The sequence below is a fragment of the Bos taurus genome, chromosome 19 (assembly GCF_002263795.3).
Source record: "Bos taurus isolate L1 Dominette 01449 registration number 42190680 breed Hereford chromosome 19, ARS-UCD2.0, whole genome shotgun sequence".
NCBI lineage: Eukaryota > Metazoa > Chordata > Mammalia > Artiodactyla > Bovidae > Bos > Bos taurus.
Window position 1 is genome coordinate 36,474,750 of NC_037346.1, and position 18,101 is coordinate 36,492,850.

At 54.6% G+C, this 18,101-nt stretch overlaps 2 protein-coding genes across 3 annotated transcripts; one reads left to right on the plus strand and one right to left on the minus strand.

Moving 5' to 3' along the window:
* Positions 1-8,191: 8,191 nt before the first annotated feature.
* Positions 8,192-17,784, minus strand: SGCA (sarcoglycan alpha). 2 transcript variants are annotated; one of them, XM_005220623.4, is made up of 11 exons: positions 17,564-17,784; positions 17,012-17,070; positions 16,051-16,173; positions 15,792-15,946; positions 15,544-15,616; positions 15,015-15,213; positions 14,421-14,583; positions 13,256-13,464; positions 13,029-13,055; positions 8,631-8,823; positions 8,192-8,364 (listed from the first exon to the last, which is right to left on the minus strand). In XM_005220623.4, the coding sequence occupies exons 2-10, from the start codon at positions 17,046-17,048 to the stop codon at positions 8,643-8,645; spliced, it is 1,167 nt and encodes a 388-aa protein (XP_005220680.1). In that variant the 5' UTR covers positions 17,049-17,070; positions 17,564-17,784; the 3' UTR covers positions 8,192-8,364; positions 8,631-8,642.
* H1-9 (H1.9 linker histone) lies at positions 11,352-12,448 on the plus strand. The gene has a single exon (NM_001303409.2). The coding sequence runs from the start codon at positions 11,836-11,838 to the stop codon at positions 12,361-12,363; it is 528 nt and encodes a 175-aa protein (NP_001290338.1). The 5' UTR covers positions 11,352-11,835; the 3' UTR covers positions 12,364-12,448.
* Positions 17,785-18,101: the final 317 nt, after the last annotated feature.

Here is an 18,101-nt window from a genome sequence, read left to right on the forward strand (position 1 = left end):
CCAGAACCTCCAAACCCTGGGGGACCTGGAGTCCTCAGACTGCCAAAGAAGCTTTACCATCTGGCATCCCTGTGGCCCCGGCAACATTCCCTCTTTGTTTTTTGAGGGGAGCATGCCAGGGGGACCACTGGCCCTTCAACACCAGGTTTGGAGGAAAGTCAGGAGGGGCCAAGACAGAGCAGAAACATCGGATTTGGGAAACGCGACATCCCCCCTGCTCGACCTGGCTGGGTGGGAGAGACTGCTCTGCTCCTTGCGTAACTGTATTGCTGAAAGACTACCTCGTTCTTGCCTTTGTGTGTCACCGAGGCAACTGCGTGGGGGCGGGAGGGGGGCAGTGTGGAAGGGGGTCCTCGTTTTATATCAAAGGTGCTACATCTCTGTGATGGGGTGGGGTGGGGAGGGAATCTCTGGTGCTATGGAAGTGGAAACACACCCCCCCCTCAGGCCAGCAAATGTTCCTTTTTGTTCAAAGTCTTTTTTTATTCTTTGTTTTTTTTCCTTGTGGATGGGGACTCATGTGAATTTTCTAAAGGTGCTATTTAATGTGGGAGAGAGTGCCGCCTCCAGCGTCACTCACTCTCCACCCTCTCTTCATGCCCCTGGGCGCCTCTCGCCTCCTCAGGCCTCTTGCCTCTGTCTCCCCACCTCTCTCTCCCTCCTCTGAAACCCTCTCCCCTTCTGGAGCTGCATCCCATTTTCACGGCCTTTCTCTCAATCTGTCCTGCATCCTCTCTCACTGGGTTTCAGAGCACAATTTCCCAAAGCACAAAGCAGTTTTTCCCCCTAAGGGTGGGAGGAAGCGAGAGACTCTGTACCTATTTTGTATGTGTATAATAATTTGAGATGTTTTTAATTATTTTGATTGCTGGAATAAAGCATGTGGAAATGACCCAAATCTATCTGCAGTGGCCTCCTAATTTCCTTCCTAGGAGCTGGGGGAGGGGAGACCTGGGGAGGGAGGTGGGTGGGCTCTTCTCCTTCCGTGTCTGCCCCTTCCCTGCCCCTCCTCCTCTAGCACCCTAGACGGCCCCTCTCCCTCCCTCTTGCCTTTCCTAGGCCTGTACCCTTTCTGTTTTCTCCTGCCATCTTCCTTGTGTGTCTCCCATACCCGCTTGTCCCTTTCAGTGCCAGACAGGCAACTCTTTTGTGCAGCCACACGCAAACACCTCCGTGCAGCCCTGCTCTGACCAAACCTCAGGCCCATGCCCATGCTCATCAGTGTCATTAACTCTTTCTGCCCCCTTCCATTGCTGGGGGCATCCTGCAGGGTTGGGGGCTTTGGTAGCACTTCCTCAGCAGGGAGGTGGCCACTGGGAGGTCCATGGTCGTGGGAGGGAGGTGGGGCAGGGAGGAGAAACTGGGAGTCTTTCTGGACAAATGCAGAGAGTCACCTGGCCTCTTCTCCCTCCTTGCTCGCTCTGAGCTCCTCCAAGGGGACATCCAGCAGTACTGAATGAGAAGGGGTTGCTGAGGCTGCCCTCAGGGCCAGAGGAGACCTAAAGGAAGGAGTGCCTCCCGCTCCTTCTTCTGGGCTCCCCAGGAGGAAAAGGGAGAACCCTGGGCCTTGGAGAGCTGCAGTCCAGGTCCTTTCCCGGTGCTACCAGAAGGCAATAGGCCTTCCTGACCAGTGGGCATGTCCTAGATCTCCCTTAGCCTTCTAAGTCCCTAGAACTTGGCCCCTGGCCTGGGGAGTTCATTTTGACCAGCCCCTGCCTCCTGCCCGTTCTTCTCATTTTTAAAAATTCTTGCTTCCTCTTCCTCCTTCTTTTCCCCTCCTTCCCCTTTCCCTCACCCTCCGCCTGCCCCTCCTGCTGGCCTGAGAGCCTGAGGCCCCCACAGGGAAGGTATCTGGCCAGATCCCCAATCTCAGGGAAGAGGGACAGCAGTGTGCAGTTTGTGGGGACATAGCAGATCCAGGGAGTTAGAACTCTGAAGCAGACCGGGCGCCCAGAGACCTAGAGATGGGGAGAAGTTTAAAGCTACCCTATCCCACAAACACCCCTACCCTGCCCCGTGCAAGGTCTTAGGGCATAAACCTTTGGGCAGGAAAGGCCCACATCCCTCCTTCAGGTCCACAGAGACGTGGACAAGTCCTCAGAGTCCATTGTCCGCCTTGGCTGTCATTAATAGTCATGGTGGTTAACTATGGCCTTTAATAATTCATCATTAGCACTTCTCTCACCTTCAGGATAGTGGAGTACTAGAATTAGCCTCAAGAGGACAAAAGATTGCGGCTTTGAACAAAAGTTTATTCAATATGCAAATTATCTCAAGTTACCAGATGATCCTCTGATCAATCCAGTGCATAACTGGTGATGCAGGCCTGACACCAGCCTCAGCAGCCCATCCACCTGGACCTCCTGCTCCTTGGCGCCGTTGGCCATCTTGGTCCCATCTCCATCTGCCCCCACAGGGGATCCAGAATCAACCCAAACCTGGCATCCAAGGCTTTACCTGATCACTACCCACCTGTTCATTCTCACTGTCTCCTCCCCTGCTCACACTTGTCACACCAGCAGTTGCACCACACTTCTTAACTTCCAAATCTTTCTTATATTTCAAATGTCTTGTTGTCCCCTCATTCTCCTGCCCAACTCAAGCAGAGTTTGACTTGAGTTTCCAAAGCCCTCCACGTCTGCAGAATTCAGCTCAGCCTTAGAGCAGACGTTTTGGCCACCGTTGTACGGTGCTGTTCTCACCCTGTTATTCTCTCCAGGTCAAGTGGAGCTGGCCGAGGCAGGCTGGAGGCCAGGTACTGCAATGCTGGGCACAGGTCTGGGCATAGATGCCAGGGAGGCTAAAGAAAGAGAAGGTGAGGTCAAGAGGTGGCCCTTTTAGGAGCGCGGGTGGCGTGTGGGCATCACTGCCAATAAGAGTGAGCAAGTGTGAGAGGAAGACCACATGCAGATCCACGTGCGATCAACTAGCAGTGAGAGGTTCTAGGCCTGGGCTTGCTGCCGTGAGAAACACGTTCTCTGTCTACCAATATGGTAGCCGCTAGCCACTGTGTGGAGCACTTCACAAGAGGACGTGTGCCGAAGGACTCCACTTCTCATTTTACTGTATTTAACTTTAATAGCTACCTATGGCTTGCGGCTACTGAGCTGAGCAACACAGTTCTACGGAAGCAGGGGGACTATGCCTCTCACTACATGTGCGCAGATCTACACGTGGGTACGTGTGTGTGCTTGCAGTCTGCATATGCATGCATGAGGGCATGCGAGGTGACACCCGCCGCTGGTCAGGGCTGTGGTGGTGACAGAGCCCCTCTGTGAAGTCCTGCCTGTGTCACGTGCGTTACAGCCAGACTGTGGTTCCAGTGTGTATGCCGGGCAGGAGGGGAGGGGGATAAAGGGGCCATTGTATTACATTCCAAATTCAAGCCCTCCTCTCTGCTGACATCACAGCTGCCTAAATACAGCTGTTCAGAGCCGCTCCCCGAGACCCACTGCCCGCACACGTGGAGGCACCTCGGCCCTTTCTGCCTGCTGCTCCATGGACTCACTTTTGCTTTTCGGTAAGGGAATGGGTCATGTTCCTGCAACTGATTTTTCAATCAAGTCTAGACCAAAGATTCTAGAAAGAGGAGGCTACCTTTGGATTTTTCACTTTTTGCTTTCTCTCAGAATCCTGGGGCCTTTTTGTGGCTTGAACCCATCTCCTGGCAGGACTTTCTATAACTAAAATGTGGCAGATTTTCCCTCTTTTTCTTTCCGGCTTTTTAACACTGAGTTCCCCAGGTGCCTCTAAGACAGAGCTGGGTGATGTTGAGAGGGGCTTCCCGGCTGAGCATGGGACCCTCAGGCCAGGCACCCACAGGGCCACGTGGAGCTGATTGCGGGGCTTCTGGAGCAAGTATGGGGCTCTGAAAGCAAGACCCACAGGAGGAGAGGGAGTGAGGTGGGCTCCCGCAGTCATCCCTGGGTGAATGAGAAAGTACGCACTCAGCTAGAACCAAATGCTTCGATGTTCAAAGGGATCCTGCACCAGTGTGGGTGTGTGAGGGACAGCGGGGGTGGGGGGGTTCTGCATACATGGGGCACGTGTGCATGGACATGATTGAGGCATAGGAGAGTTTGTCTGTGTAATGAGGATGACAGGGAGATGATAGAGCAGGGAGAAGTATGGGGGGAGTGAGAAGAAGCTGGGGGCAGGGAGGCCACCATCCTGAAGTCCAGGGCTGCTGAGGATCAGCAGCTGTGTCTCTGCATCCCCTTCCAGGTGTGAGAGCTGAGAGATGTCTGTGGACCAGGAGGCAAAACCCTGGAAGAAGGAAGGCTTTTGTCTTGGAGGATGATCTGGCCCTTACACTCACGGAGAATCCAGTGCTTTGCAGGGGATGTGCATGGCAAGGCCTGGAGGGAGGTGAGTCCGGGCCACGAGGGTGATGGAGAGACTGGGATTTTCTCTGCATAAGACAGCAGTGGAGGAAAGTAAGATAGGGTAGGGTGGAGACCAGAGCACATTTTAGAACAAGAACGCCACCACATATTCAATGCTAGGTGACTTCACTGCTGTGAGGCAAACCGCTCCCTCTCCTCAAGGCTTCCGAAAACTGATGCACACAGAGGCCTGGAGGGAGCAGGTGTTCTGGAAAGTGGCTGAGTTCTGGTTTGGGTTTGGGTCAATCTGGACTTGAGATACAGGTAGGACCGTGAAACCAGCACTGCCCAGTACAAGTAAAAAGTGAGCCACACGTGTACTTTTTCATTTCCTAGCAGCCGTATTAAACATATAAAAAGAAACAGAATGTTAATTTTAATAAGATATTTTATTTAACCCAGGATATCCCAAATATTATCATTTCAGGAGTCCATCTGCAGCATATCTCAGTTTGGAAGCCACATTTCAAGTGTTCGGGGGCCACAGGTGGCCAGCAGCTGCCTTAGCAGACAGAGCGGGATTGGACGGACAGCAGGTCAGAGCCTAGGAGCAGGTGAATTTCAGGCTCCTTCCCAATTCACTGCTTGAACTCTTAGTAGAATGGAAATTGAGCCTTTTCGGTTCTTAGGGGACAAGGAGACCTCACAGACCTCTGGTTCTGGGGTGATCATGTGAGTACTTGTTTGTAATAAAGTTTTCATTCTTGGGAGCTGCCAGATGTCAGGCACTTGCCTAGTTCTCCCAAACTCTCACAAAAGCCCCCAGGACAGTTATGATTAATGTCTGTGAGTAAATTGAACCGTGATTGGAACCCTGCTCACTCTGGCTCCAAATCGCAGCAGATACACCAAGGGAGTCGCTATAAAATGGGCATAGATGTGAGCATGCATGTGTACATATGAACATGTCTCCAGAATAAGGAAGAAGTGTGCACGCAGGGGCTGAGGCCAGCTTAGGGGTTCCTGGGCCCTCACGGCTGGCAGAGGGTCCTCTCACCAGTTTGAGAGGTGGTGAGGAACCATCTAGAGTCAGGTCATACGTGAGAGCTGTGTTTGGGATGAAGATGGAGACATGGGGTCCTGCGGGCAGTGTGGGTATGACGCTGGAGGAGATGAGGGAGGGAGTGAGATGGAATCTCAGGGAGGAGCAGTTATTTGTCCTTGGTGGGGAGGGCCTAAGGTGTGACTGCCAGGTGGAATCTTGCCCCTCCAAGCATATGTAAAGGGGTGCTGAGTGCCAGGGCAGTGGGGCTTACGTGCGTCTGCGTCCAGGCACAGCTCGCTGTCCTCCGCAGTCACGCTATCCCCCGCTCCGTCGTGTCTGGGCCACTTCCTCCTCGGCCAGCAGCCAGGCTCCCGTGTGCTCCTGATGGCTGAGCTGGGAGGGAGGCACTACCCAGATCCCAAGGCAGAGGGAAGTATGGGGCTGGTCTCAGACTCTCCCATCTGGGCGGAACAGGAAAAGTGCGTGGGTCCAGGGTGAGAGGGCGGCCTCCTCCTCATGGGGGTGGAGAGCTGACAGGGAGCAGGGAAGAACCATCCCAAACCGCAGGCTCCAATCTGAGCAGATTCTGTGCAGCTCCAGGTTTCAGCCAGATGAGGGGCCCCGGGGAAAGGAGGAACTTGTGAATGAAAAGTCAGAGTCCATGTGATTGGGGGTTGTTACCTAAAAAGCCCTTGAGTTTATTGAGCACATATATTCAGGAGGCTTGGGGCCTCTTCCTGCCTCCACGGATGCTTCTGGGATTAACTAACCAATGGGTGTAGGGTGGCCAGCAGGGAAGGGGGGTACCCACAAGATAATGGTAAAAGCTCTAGCAGTAGCCTTGCTCACCTCACCCTCTTTGCCCAGAGAGGAGGAGCAACCTACTCAAGAACTCTGAGCGGCTGGACCTGGTGGCTTCCCTTCACACATTCTTTCACTTGACTTTCCTGAGCGCCCGCTGTGTGCAGGCGCTGCCCCTGGGGGAGCACAGAATCTTGCCCTCCTGAAGTTTACCCCAAGGCCAAAGCTGACCCCAAGAAGGTGCTCATACAGGGCACATCCTATGGACCTGGAGCCAGGAGTGGAGCGAGCTCTCTGAGCAGGGGAAAGGGCTCTCTAGAGACCTGTCATTTGCACAGAGGCCAAAATGAGTGCACTAAGGGGAAGGTCTGCGGACACAGGAGACTGGGGCTCCCAACAGAGGGAAGAACAGGGGCGAGGGCACCGAAACAGGGGTGTGTTAGGAGGCAGCGTGGCTGGAGCGGGCAAGCATGGGGAGCTAGCATGATATGGTCAGAGGCATACATGGGGTCTCTAAGCCTGGCCAAGACGTTGGGTTTTCCCCTTGCTGTCACGAGAAGGCAATGGAGAGTTGACAGCAAAGGGGCAAAACTCCTTGATTTTTCCTTTTAAAGAACTGGCCTGACTGGTACTGGAGGTAAGACAAAAGGGGCAGGGAGGCTACAGGGAGGCTGCTGAGGGGGTCCAGGAGCCAGATCCTGGAGCTGGCCTGGGAAAGTCATCGTGGAAGCTGTGAGAAGTGAATGAACTCAGGATATTTTTTTAAGGTGGGGATTCTGGAAAGTGAGAGAAAGGAGAGGGGAGTCCAGGAGCAACTTGGGGCCCCCATGACCCCTTTGCCTGTACATTTCTGAAAAGTGGGACGCGGTGTTCAGAAACTCAGCCCTCCTCAGTGGCCCTGGGGCACCGTTATTACATCGGGGGCTGCCTCAGCTGGTTCAGCTTCCCCTCAGCCCCAGGCTGGGCTCTCGCCTCCAGGTGAGAGGAAAATCCGGTGCGCCCCCCCCACCTGCCCCCTACACACCACACACACACATATAACATATATACACACATACATACAATACACACACACACACACACACACAGAGAAGGGGTGATTGAGCATCAGCTCCAGGATAGTAGATGGGGCCCAGGCCTAGTGTGAGGACCTCAGAAAGGGGTATAGAGGTCTCAGAGTGGCAGAGCTTCCCGTTGTCTGGACTGTCTCGGAGGTGCCCCCAAGGTCAGGGGCCTGAGCCAAAGGACCTTCCCCCCCCTTCCCCCTCTTTAACTGGGTCCCCTCCGGGGCTGTCTCTGGCCTGCTCTCCCAAGGGGAGACTGGCTGTGGCTCTGGTGGCAGGGCAGGAGAGGACCTGGCCTGCTTCGCTTACAGCCACCTGGGAAGAACAAGCTGCGGCTGCTTCCTGGTCAGCCATGCTCTCCAGGGCTCACATGGGGACCAAGCTACACTGGTGACATCAAGCTCAACAAGGGCTCCAGGCTGTGCAGTGTCCTGTGGACCTCGACTCTGTCCCTGAGGAGCCCACCGAGAGGGGTCACTAATTCCGGGCATTAAGAGTCCTGCACCCTAACCCCCTTTCCATATCTAGGTTATGACTTACAAAGGGGCCTCCCTCCAGGGGATCTGAATGGGTGAGAGCCCAGATCTCCTGCTTCCAGAACCTCGCAGCCCTCCAAAAGGCAGGGTAGAGGTGAACACAACAGATCTGAATCCAAGCTCCACCAGTTGCCTGCTCTGCGACCTTGGGTAAGTCACTCTCTCTCTCTCCTTGTCTGTTAAATGGGGATAATGATCCAATTGTCCCTCACTATTGGGTTCATGTGAGGATCAATATTAAGGCTGCATATGCAGGTCCTTCCCTCTTACTTACAGAGAATTTGAGAAATGTAAAAATGCGAAGAGTCCTGAAGTCAGGCGGCAGCCCCAGGTTACCTCTGAGGGCATCCACAAGGCAGAAAGGGAAGCAGAAGCAGTGAGGACTGGGAAGGAGGCTTCGGAGACAAAAGCACAGCAATCGACGAGCAGAGCGGCAGGTATTTATTCTGGGGGTTCTGATCCCAGACACCCTCGCCCCACGCCATCCTCCAAGCTTGGGGTCCAGAGGGCCAAGAACTGGAGTCGGGAAGAAGGATGTGGTCATGGTCATGGCTGCTCTGTGAGTGGGGAGAGAAGGGAGGCCAAGGCCAGGGCTGGAACGGGAGCAGCAAAGAGAAGAGAGAGTGGGAGTCTGTGAGAACCAGGCCCCAGTTCTCCCGCTTTCCCCACCCTGACCCTTGGACTCTGAATGCTTGGCACTGGGGCCACACCGCTGGCACTGCGAACCACCGTCCCACCGCTACCCTGGGGGGCAGACAGGTTTGTGTGCCCCTTCCCATCCCCCAACGCCCTGAGACAGCCTTGAGATGGAAGCCGCATTATTCCCAGAAAGAGGCTGGCACTGCCCAGCTGGACCCACCTGGGCTGGCCCTCAGTGCTGGTCGAGTATGAGGGGCACCTGAGCGCTGTCCACTTGCGGGGGCAGCCGCTCGCCTGTGTGCACATTGAACATAGGCAGGGTAGAGAGTGGCCTGGGCACCTCTCGGCTAGATGCCATCTGTCGCAGCTCCTCTGTGTTCCCACGAATGGTGCGGTGGTGGACCATCTGGATGCTAGGGGCACAGGAGGGAGACACACACGATGAGGGGAGGAGGATAAACCGGACGTTCTTCCGTGCAAGCTCAGTATCCAGTGACTGAGGCACAGGCTCTGGGTGCAGACATCCTGGGTTCAAACCTGTGTATCCTTTGCGCGTTGCTTAACCCCTCTGTGCTTCAGTTTCCTCAACCGTAAAATGAGGATAATAAAAGAACCTACTTCCTAGGATTGTTATGGAGTTTAAATGAGAAAATACAGGTTGGGCATTCAGAAAATTGCCTGGCCTATGGTAAGAGTTCCTGAGATACTAAGACATGACTAGATGCCCACAGTGGCATGGATTTTCAGAGGCCACTGTTTGCTGGGCTCTATATGGTTTCTATATTCTGATGGTCCCCTGGGTCCCTTCCAGCAGTTTCCGTTTCTAATGCTCTCTCCCTTCCCCATCATCCTCATTTTAGTCTGGCAAACCTACCTCCTCCACCTTTTCCTAGCTTTTGCCCAAGTTCTTTTCCTGGTGGAGTTTGACTGCTTTTGTTTTGGATCCTCAAACCTTGACCCTCTCCCACCCTGCCCCACACTGCCCCCAGCATTGCTTAGCTCAGATGCTAAGTCTTACTTCCTGTCTGTGTCTGAGACCTGGTCTCCTTGAGGCCGGAACCAGGCTCCACCCTCACCGGGCTGGAAACCCTAGGAGGGGCTGAATGAACTGACCGCCACACCCATTAGCAAGGCCCTCCTGAGCTCTAGATCCAGTTTCCTCTAGGAAGGCTGAGCCTCCTTGTCGTCTGACATTCTCACGGGCTTGTTTTCTGCTGTCCGGGAGCAACTTTAATTCATTTTGAGTAGGGTAGCACAGTGGTTACGCATGAGGACTTGCTTTGGGCCTGAATGTGAGTTCCCCTACTTACTGGTTGTGTTACCCTGTGTGAGTTATTTGACGTCTCTGCCACCATTTCCTCAACTGTAATAAAGCTGCTATATGAATTAAATGAATTAATGTAAGAAAAACATTTACATGTATGGGTCAGGATGCAGCCAAAGATAGCTATTATTATAGGGAGTCTTCTGTTGCTATTTTTATCACTGGTATTATTACAGTAGGTCCACTGATGAACTTGGCCTCCAGTAGAAGGACATTTCCAAGCCCTTTGGCATGAACCCACCCACACTTGTGGGCTTTTCACAGACTCCCTGGTTGCCGGGTCAGACAGACAATAAGAACTGCTTTTCTTAAAGGGGTGGGGGCCGCAGGCAGGGTGGAAGCCATCCTTCTTACCGCTGGATTACTGATCAGATCTGGGAGGGGGAAATGTTTCCCATCTATATCCCCAAGTAGTGGACACAGACTCCAGCTGGAGTCTGAGAAAGACTAAAGGAAAGATTTTCTAGCTTCCTGCTGAATGGGCCAGTCTCCTCCCCAGGGAGAATAGAACCAAGCACTTTCTGGCCAGCGGAAGGAGGTGGAGCCACCCTCTGAAGGCGAGGGGAGGGTCAAAATGAGCTATTGAGTCTGGAATTTGGCAAGCAGAGTTGTCCAAAACACAATTTTCCATTCCCAGGCGAAGGGAGGCTGAGACCGGAAGGGAGCAAGAAGAGTGTGGAAGTGGAGGCAGCCAGGCAGGTAATAATCTCGGGTAGGGGAGGCCTCAGCCGATGGCCCCCTCCCCACCCCTAGCCCCACATCTGGGTCTCATTACTCTGGCAACACACACAGGTGGAAAAATGGTCCAGGGACATGTTTTCCAGAGAAGGAGCAGAAGTCAGAGCCATAGCGCCCTCCCCCACAATCTTTCCACATCAGCACTTGGGCAGAAAAATGAACAGGCAGGCATACACACACACACACACACACACACACACACACAGCCCCTTGAGCCCCTGCCTCTGGCACACAGCTCACAGGAGAGGGTCGTTGGGCTGGAGGATGTTCTGACCAATAAAATCTGATGCAGGTAAAAAACAGGCAGCAGATTCACTATTTTGGATGATTTCAATTTCCTCAAACAAGCAAAAAGAAAAATGAATAAAATTGGACTTTGTAGAAATAAATCAACACAAAATCCACACCAGCAAGGACTAATATCACACACACACATGGTACAACTGGTTATTGACTCAAAACTGATGGAGGAAGCATATTTTCCTGACCTCAGCAGAGCTAGAAAACTGACCCAGGAAAGCTAGACATGGTGGAAAGTAACTGGTCAGAAGAGAATATTCTCAATGGCAGAAGATAAAATTGGTCAAATTTGGCACAGGCCAAAAAAAATTGAGGAGGAAAATCCAAAACTTACATAGAAAATCACTGTTCCCAATAGGGGAAAAAAATCTACTAAATAAACATGAAAACAGAAAAGAAGGAAATCCTTATTACTCTTAAAAAAAGTTGATCAAGGAATTAAATTGAGTTAGATAGATCAAGGAATTACATTTCTGTTCACACTGGGAAATTTATTCCCCATAAAAATTCAAAAATGTAGGTATAATACTGATTCTAAAAAGTTTTGTGTTCTTCAACCCAATGAATTCAGATGGTGGGGTCAAAATGGTGGGTTTAAAACTGGGGTCTTGGGGACCCTAAAATCAGCTGGTGAGCAATACACGCCACATGGGTCCATCCGCCTGACTCACTCAGCCACAGCCCTTCTTCCCAGGCTACCTGACATGCCAGATGCCCACACTCTGTGGTATCTCCCCTCTGCCCCACCTAGGGGAAACAGTGGGTCCACTGTGACCTCACCGGATTCTGGTGGCCTCACAATGTCCCCCTGAGGTCACTACAGAGATAAGCTTACCGCCCCCTGCACCTCAGGCACAAGTCTGCCAAGGCCAGCGTAGGTGATCATCCTCGGTCCTCTTTCTGGCCACCCAGGGCAAGGCTTGGGCCAGAGCCCTACAGGAAGCCTCTGAGGGAACCAGGAACTGGGGCGCACCTCCCACACCGAGGAGCAACCCAGGAGAGACTTCTAGCCGTCATCCTGGAGGTCCTTGCACCCAGTTCCCTTCACCCACCCCAGGAAGAGATGCAGAAAGACACTTCGCTGCCACCCCCATCTGGGCCCTTGGCCTCCAACACTGCCCTGGGGGCAGGCCGGCAGGCCAGCTCCTCTGGACTCCCAGGCAAGAGCGAGACTCGGCGCCGCACCAGCCCCAATTCCCGCAGGAAGCCCAGCATATCCAAGGTGATCCTGGGGTTCGTGGCAGACAAGGGGGCAGGCAACCGCGTGTCCCTGGCCGCCCTGAAGAAGGCTGTTGCCACCAGGGGCTACAACATGACCCGCAATGCCTGGCGCTTCAAGCGAGTGCTCCAGGGGCTGGTGGACAAGGGCATGCTCAAGCAGGTGACAGGCAAGGGGGCCACAGGCTCCTTCCTCATGGGCAAGAATCACGCCTCCAAGTTTAAGCTCAAGGCCAAGAGACGGCGGCAGCGGCGCCAGCGCCAGCGTGGGCAGCGCCGGCCTGTGCAGCGCCAGTTGCTCGTGGGCTCCAAACCGGGGCACAAGCGACCCATCAAGGGGGTTCGCAGGGCGGCCAAATGCCGCCGCAGTTAATCAGGAAGGTTGGGCAAGCAGGCAGGGGTGCCAGGCCCACCATAGGCTCAGAGCAGTGAGAATAAAAGGAGCCTAACTTATTTCACACCTGCCTCCTGGAATCTTTGGGGTTCAAGGGAGTGGGAGAGGAAGAGGTCTGGGGGCACACAGGAAAGGTAAGGCCAGGGGTGGGGGAAACCTGGTCAAATGCGGTTAAGATTTGGGAAGGGCTGGAGAAATTGAAAGCATCCAGATATTAGCTAGTCCAACCGCATTATCTTGTAGGTGAAGAAACTGAGCCCATCACAGTACTTATGCAGCAGAGCAGAGCCTGGAACCTAAGTGTCTGAACTCACAGTGACGTGTGTGTGTGTGTGTGTGCTGGTGCACACACTGGAAGCCTTGTAAGTTGCTTCCCAAACCCTTTCTCCGAAGGTGGCAGCAGATCCCTAAAACCTGGCTAGATCCCCTCTCCTGTCCCACATTAGACTCTTCCATAGAGACCAGAAAATGAGAAAGCCAAGCCAGGATAGGTGGGATCCAGCCCCCAGCCAGCCCAGGATTGGAGAGCACAGACTAAGTGTGACCCCATTATCTGGGATTTTTCTGCTGCCCATGGAGGTTGGAGGGTCCAGCTTAATAGTCCAGGGGGGCTCCCACCCAGCCCCCAGACTTCTCCTACTCACTCAGAGGTGGCCAGGTCTCTCTTCAGCCTGTGGAAACACAAGGGAGGGGATTAGCTATTATCCACAAACCTCCTGGTACAGGCCATGCAAGGGGCCCCTGCTCTTTTCCTGGCTGAGGAGTCCACTCTTGGAGGGATCTGGGTCCCCGGGCAGCACAGGTGCCACAAGGAGTCTACAATGTGAACACCGGCCTTGGTGCCCTCCCTGCCCTCTGCCCCCATACTCACCGTCCCTCCCGCCGGCAGCACATAACATAGGCCAGCAGCAGGGTCAGCAGCAGGGCCACCAGAAGGGGCACCAGGAGGGTGACGAGTGCGTCGGTCAGGAAGTCTCGGTTTGTGGCCTCGGTGGGTGGGCAGAAGAACGGGTCGTGCTCCAGGATCCCGTCACCTGGAGCAGGTGCCTCGTCTGCAGGCTCTGGCACTGACTTGTCCACCTGCTCAGGAAGCCGAGGGTTGATCCAGGAGTGGATGGCTAGACACAGAGACCCCCAGGGCACGGAGCAGGAGTTCTACTCCATGAAAATGCAGGGATTCCTCCTGCTTTGCCTCTCCCAGCTCATGTGATCGAGTAGGACAAGCATTGGTCTAGAAACCAGGAACAAAATTCTAGGAGAGGCAGAGCCATACAGTGTTAAAGTCCTCAGGTTTGAATCCTGTTTCAGAAAACTGCGTTGCGATGATTTACCTCTAGGTGCCTCGATTTCCCCATCTGTAAAATTGGGATGCTAATAGTGGTACCTGTCTCCCAGGTGGTTGCAAGGATAAAACACACGGATTGCATAGTGCCTTATCCATAGCAAGTGCTCAAGAATATTGATTACCAGTTTCCGGCTGCGCTATTGGTCAAGCCACAGGAAGGGTTCCTAGCCCTGGGAACAGGATCTCTAGGGACCCTAGACACCTCAGCTCCATATCCCAAAGAGCAGAAGTGAGCATCTTTGGTTTATAACATGGGGGTGAGCTATCTATTCCATGTTGCAAGATAATTTGCTAAGTGACACCTTAGAGGAAAGTAAAGGAAACGGAGCTGTCACACAGAAACCCTAGGTGGAGAAAGAAGTTTGGCACCATTCCTGGGAGTGACTGTTGCAGCTGTTGAGTTGGGCACAGCTGGGGCTCCAGAAGCTGGAGATCCCATTGTCTGGATTATGGACTCTATTGCCCTCTTGTGGGAGAAGGTAAAACATCAGTGGTGTGCGTGCGTGCGTGCGTGCGTGCGTGTGTGTGTGTGTGTGTGTGAGAGAGAGAGAGAGAGAGAGAGAGAGAGAGAGAGGGAGACAGAGGGAGACAGTAGAGATAACTGGAGTAACAGAGAGGGGCTAGGAAGGTGAGGATGGAGGAGACCGTGATGGGGACCCTGTCCCGCCCCCACTCCCAGAGCCCTCCTCACCAAAGACACATTGCACCAGTCAACCCGGAAGTGAGGTGCCAAGGTGTCATAGCAGGACAGTAGTGGAGGCTGGCCCTGGGCACAGCGAGCGTGGCTGTCGGGGGACACCACCATCTTCAGGCAGGTGGAGAAGGGTGAAGCAGAGCCCACCTTGATGTATACCCTGGGCCCAGATAGAAACCACTGTTAGATGACTGAGGGTGCCACTGAGCACTGGAGATTTGGGGGTCATGGCCACCCTGAGATCTGGGGTTGTGGTGAGAGTATACAGAGCACCCCAGTCTTCTGGGGACCTTGTCCTCCCGGCGATATCTTTTAATGGATAAATTTTTCGTGTCCTAATGGACACCAGGAAGTGCAAAGTTCAGAGTTACTAGGGGTTGGGCCCTGGAAGGGCAAGGGGAAGATGGAATGACCAGAAGGAAGTGGACAGTGTGACATGATGCTGGGAGGTAAAGATGGGCATGGTGAGCATGAAAGACAATGGATAAAGCCCTACTTGGAAGTTAGGGAGACCCATGTTCTATGCCCACCACCTAGACAAAAGGCAAGTGGCTCCCTCCTCCAGGAAGCCCTCCTGGGCTGCATACCTACCCTTCCTTGCGGCCCTCAATAGGAAGGGGGACTCGGCCCCCACGGTCCAAGGCAGAGGTGATGTTGACCAGCTGTAGTTCCGCTGGCTCCCAGAGCCCCCCCAAGGCTGTGAGGAAACGGCTGGCAGGTATTGAGGGCAGCACTTCCTCCACATCATGGCTGCGCACCAGGAACTCAGCCTGATATGGCAGCAGGGGGCCTGGGAGGACCAGGTGGGCGCCTCAGACTGTACCCAGCCCCCAGCCCCGAATGGATCCTTCCCAAGCCTCCCCCCGTCTAAGCTCCTCCCCATAACCCTTCAGCTCCCTTCCTTCTGCCTAATACCTTCTTCTGCCTATATCACAGGCCTCAAACACCCTTCCCCGACACCCACAGCCTCAACGACTCGCCTGTCAGCAGAGCAGCCAAGAACACAACTCCGGTGTTTTCAGGGTGTCCTGCCCCCCACTAGTTGCTTCTACAACCCCTTCCAGGGGAGATTCCCCCAAGACTGGCATGGTGGGGTAGGGATGGGACAGGGCTGTGGTACCTTCTGGGTCCCCAATCAACAGCACCAGCATCTGCTGCGTAGTGTTGAAGCTGTCCCGATTGTACGCTGTGACCTGGAGGATGGGGTAGGGGGCTAAGAGGTTGGGTTGGGAGAGAAACGTGGTGCAGCTGGGCCTGGTGAGAGGAGACTGAGGAGCGCACCACATTAGAGGCACGAAATTCATGCAAATGAGTGAACTCCGGGTCCCTGCTGCATGCAACACAGCCAGCTGGGGCCCCTGCTGGTACCTCAATGATCTGGTGTCCACGATCTTCTGGGGTGGCAGTGCCATAGAGGAAGCCAGGCTGGTAGGGGCTGCGCTGGGTATAGCGGAGCCACCGAGGCAGGTCTGGGTGTCCCTGGAGGTGGGCGTGGTAGGTGATAGGGATGGGGGCTGAGACAGCTGGCGGAAGGGAGGAGAGGGGATTGGAGACACGACAGCAGCCTTCCCCAGCCCTGGGGCAGGCACCCCCCAGCCCACCCCAGTGCCCCTCAGGCCCCTCTCACAGAAGACGTGCTCAGGACGCTGCAGGAAGCTTTCGTGGTCCAGGGTGTGTACAAAGACGCGGCCCACAAGTGGGTGCAGGGTGGTCTGCTGGGCCTCGGTGCCCCCCAACCCTTCCAGGAGACCTGTGGGGAAACACGACCCCAAACACAACGGCCCAGTCTCAGTCCCAGCCGGGGAATAAAGTCCCCTTTCCACCCACTCCTTGGTGGCCCTGAGAGACCAGAGAAATGTGTGAGAGGAGAGGGACAGCTTTGCTGGCTCCCAGGAAGGGCGGGTGGGGCCCTGACTGTGCCATACACTATCAGTGATGAGACCCAGACCTTAGTTTGGTTTGGATTCATGGAAGCCCCTCACTCCTCATTTTAGGCCCAGTGAGAGTCACAATGGGCGAGGATTAATGTCTGGCTGAGAAGGGTGTGGGGGGCGTTTGTGTGTAAGGGCACTCAGAAAAGAATTCCAAGCTGACTATCTGGGAGGCTAGAGAGGAAGGGAAGAAGAGAGGGAGAGGGAAGGACCCCTTGGAGGAGGCAGGTAGCCACTCTAGGGCCTCCCTTAAAATGCAGGGGGAACAGGGTCCACACCAGAGACCACTAGGAGCTGAGCAAAGGGAAGCCTGAGCCTGGAGGCGCAGAGAGAGGATCTGCCCCAGCAGCCCTCACACCTTCCCAGGGCCAAATTTAGCCTGGACCCAGAAAGAAGCCAGCCCAGCCAGCTCATTAAGGGCCCCAGCGCTCCGGGCCTGTGTGGTTAAGGCCCAGCCTGACACCCCCTCTCAGAGTTCCCAGCTCCGCCCCCCGACACCTCAACTCCCAGCCCCAGTTTCCTAGAGCCCCACTGACTGTAGAATTTATACCCCAAAGTCCTTCTGGCCCCTGCCTCACCCCAACAACCAACCCCTTCCCTGAGGAACTTCTCACTACCTCAACCTGGGCCTCTCCCCTGAAGAAGACCCCAACTTACCCACAAGGAGAGAGATCCAGATTAGCGCTGCTGCCATGGCTGCCCCAGCCTGGCCCTGCCTGTGAGTGACAGAGACAGGAGCGGGGAGGAGGCAGGGAAAGGCACGGGCAGGTGTCCCAGAGCAGCTGGGCCCGGCTTCAGCCAACAGGGCCCTCCCCATCCCCACCCGGAGCAGGCGCTAAATCTGGGGTGGACCCGGTCTTCACATGACAAGATCCCTCCAATCATCCCCTTCCAGAGCCCAGAGTGTGTTTTCTAGATCACCAACCTAACTGCCTTGATTCCCCTCTTAAAACCCTAATGACTACCGTTGCCCTGAGCTCCCCAGCAGCTGATGGGCTTCAGGCCCTGCCTGTACCTGGCCATGCTATCTAGAATCCTTGCCTGTCTTCACTACCCCCCACCACACACACACACACACACACACACACACACACACATACAACCACAGGCTTCCGCCCCACCTCACTCTGTCTATACCCCTCTGTGTAAACTGTTCCTTCTGCCTGAGTTCCCTTTCTGCCCTCATCCTACCAGCAAACTTCCACTTACTTTTCAAGACGCAGCACAGGCACCCCCTCCTCTCTGAAGCCTTTCTGTCCTCCATCCTGCCCCAGGCTGAGCGGGGCTCCCTTTGTCCCTGTGCACAACCCAACCACACAGCATTGTGGGTGGAATGGGATCTTATGATCTTTGCATCCCTGGACATGTGTGAGGTTTCTTTCTGGCCCTTGAGACAGAGGGGGTTGCCACCGAACCCGAAAGCAGATGCCCCAGGCAAGGACATCTGGGATCTTCCCTGGGTTAGCCTGAGGGGGAGGGTGTGGGCCTGCAGACTGGGGTGACCCATGGGCAGCTTAACCCAGTCCTGGTCCCGTCCATCTCTCCCACATGACCGTTCCCCTGTCCCAGGATAGCCACAGATTCCAAAATGAGCGTCCACTCAGGCTGTCAGACCGGGCAGGGTACGTTTCAGAGTCACTCTGGCACCTCTCTGCCTTCTCAGAGATGAAGGGCAAGAGAAAGAAAAGAAGCAGAAGAAAGTCAGAGAGCTCTGGGGGAGCAGGCAGAGGTGCCAGAACCTGGCCAG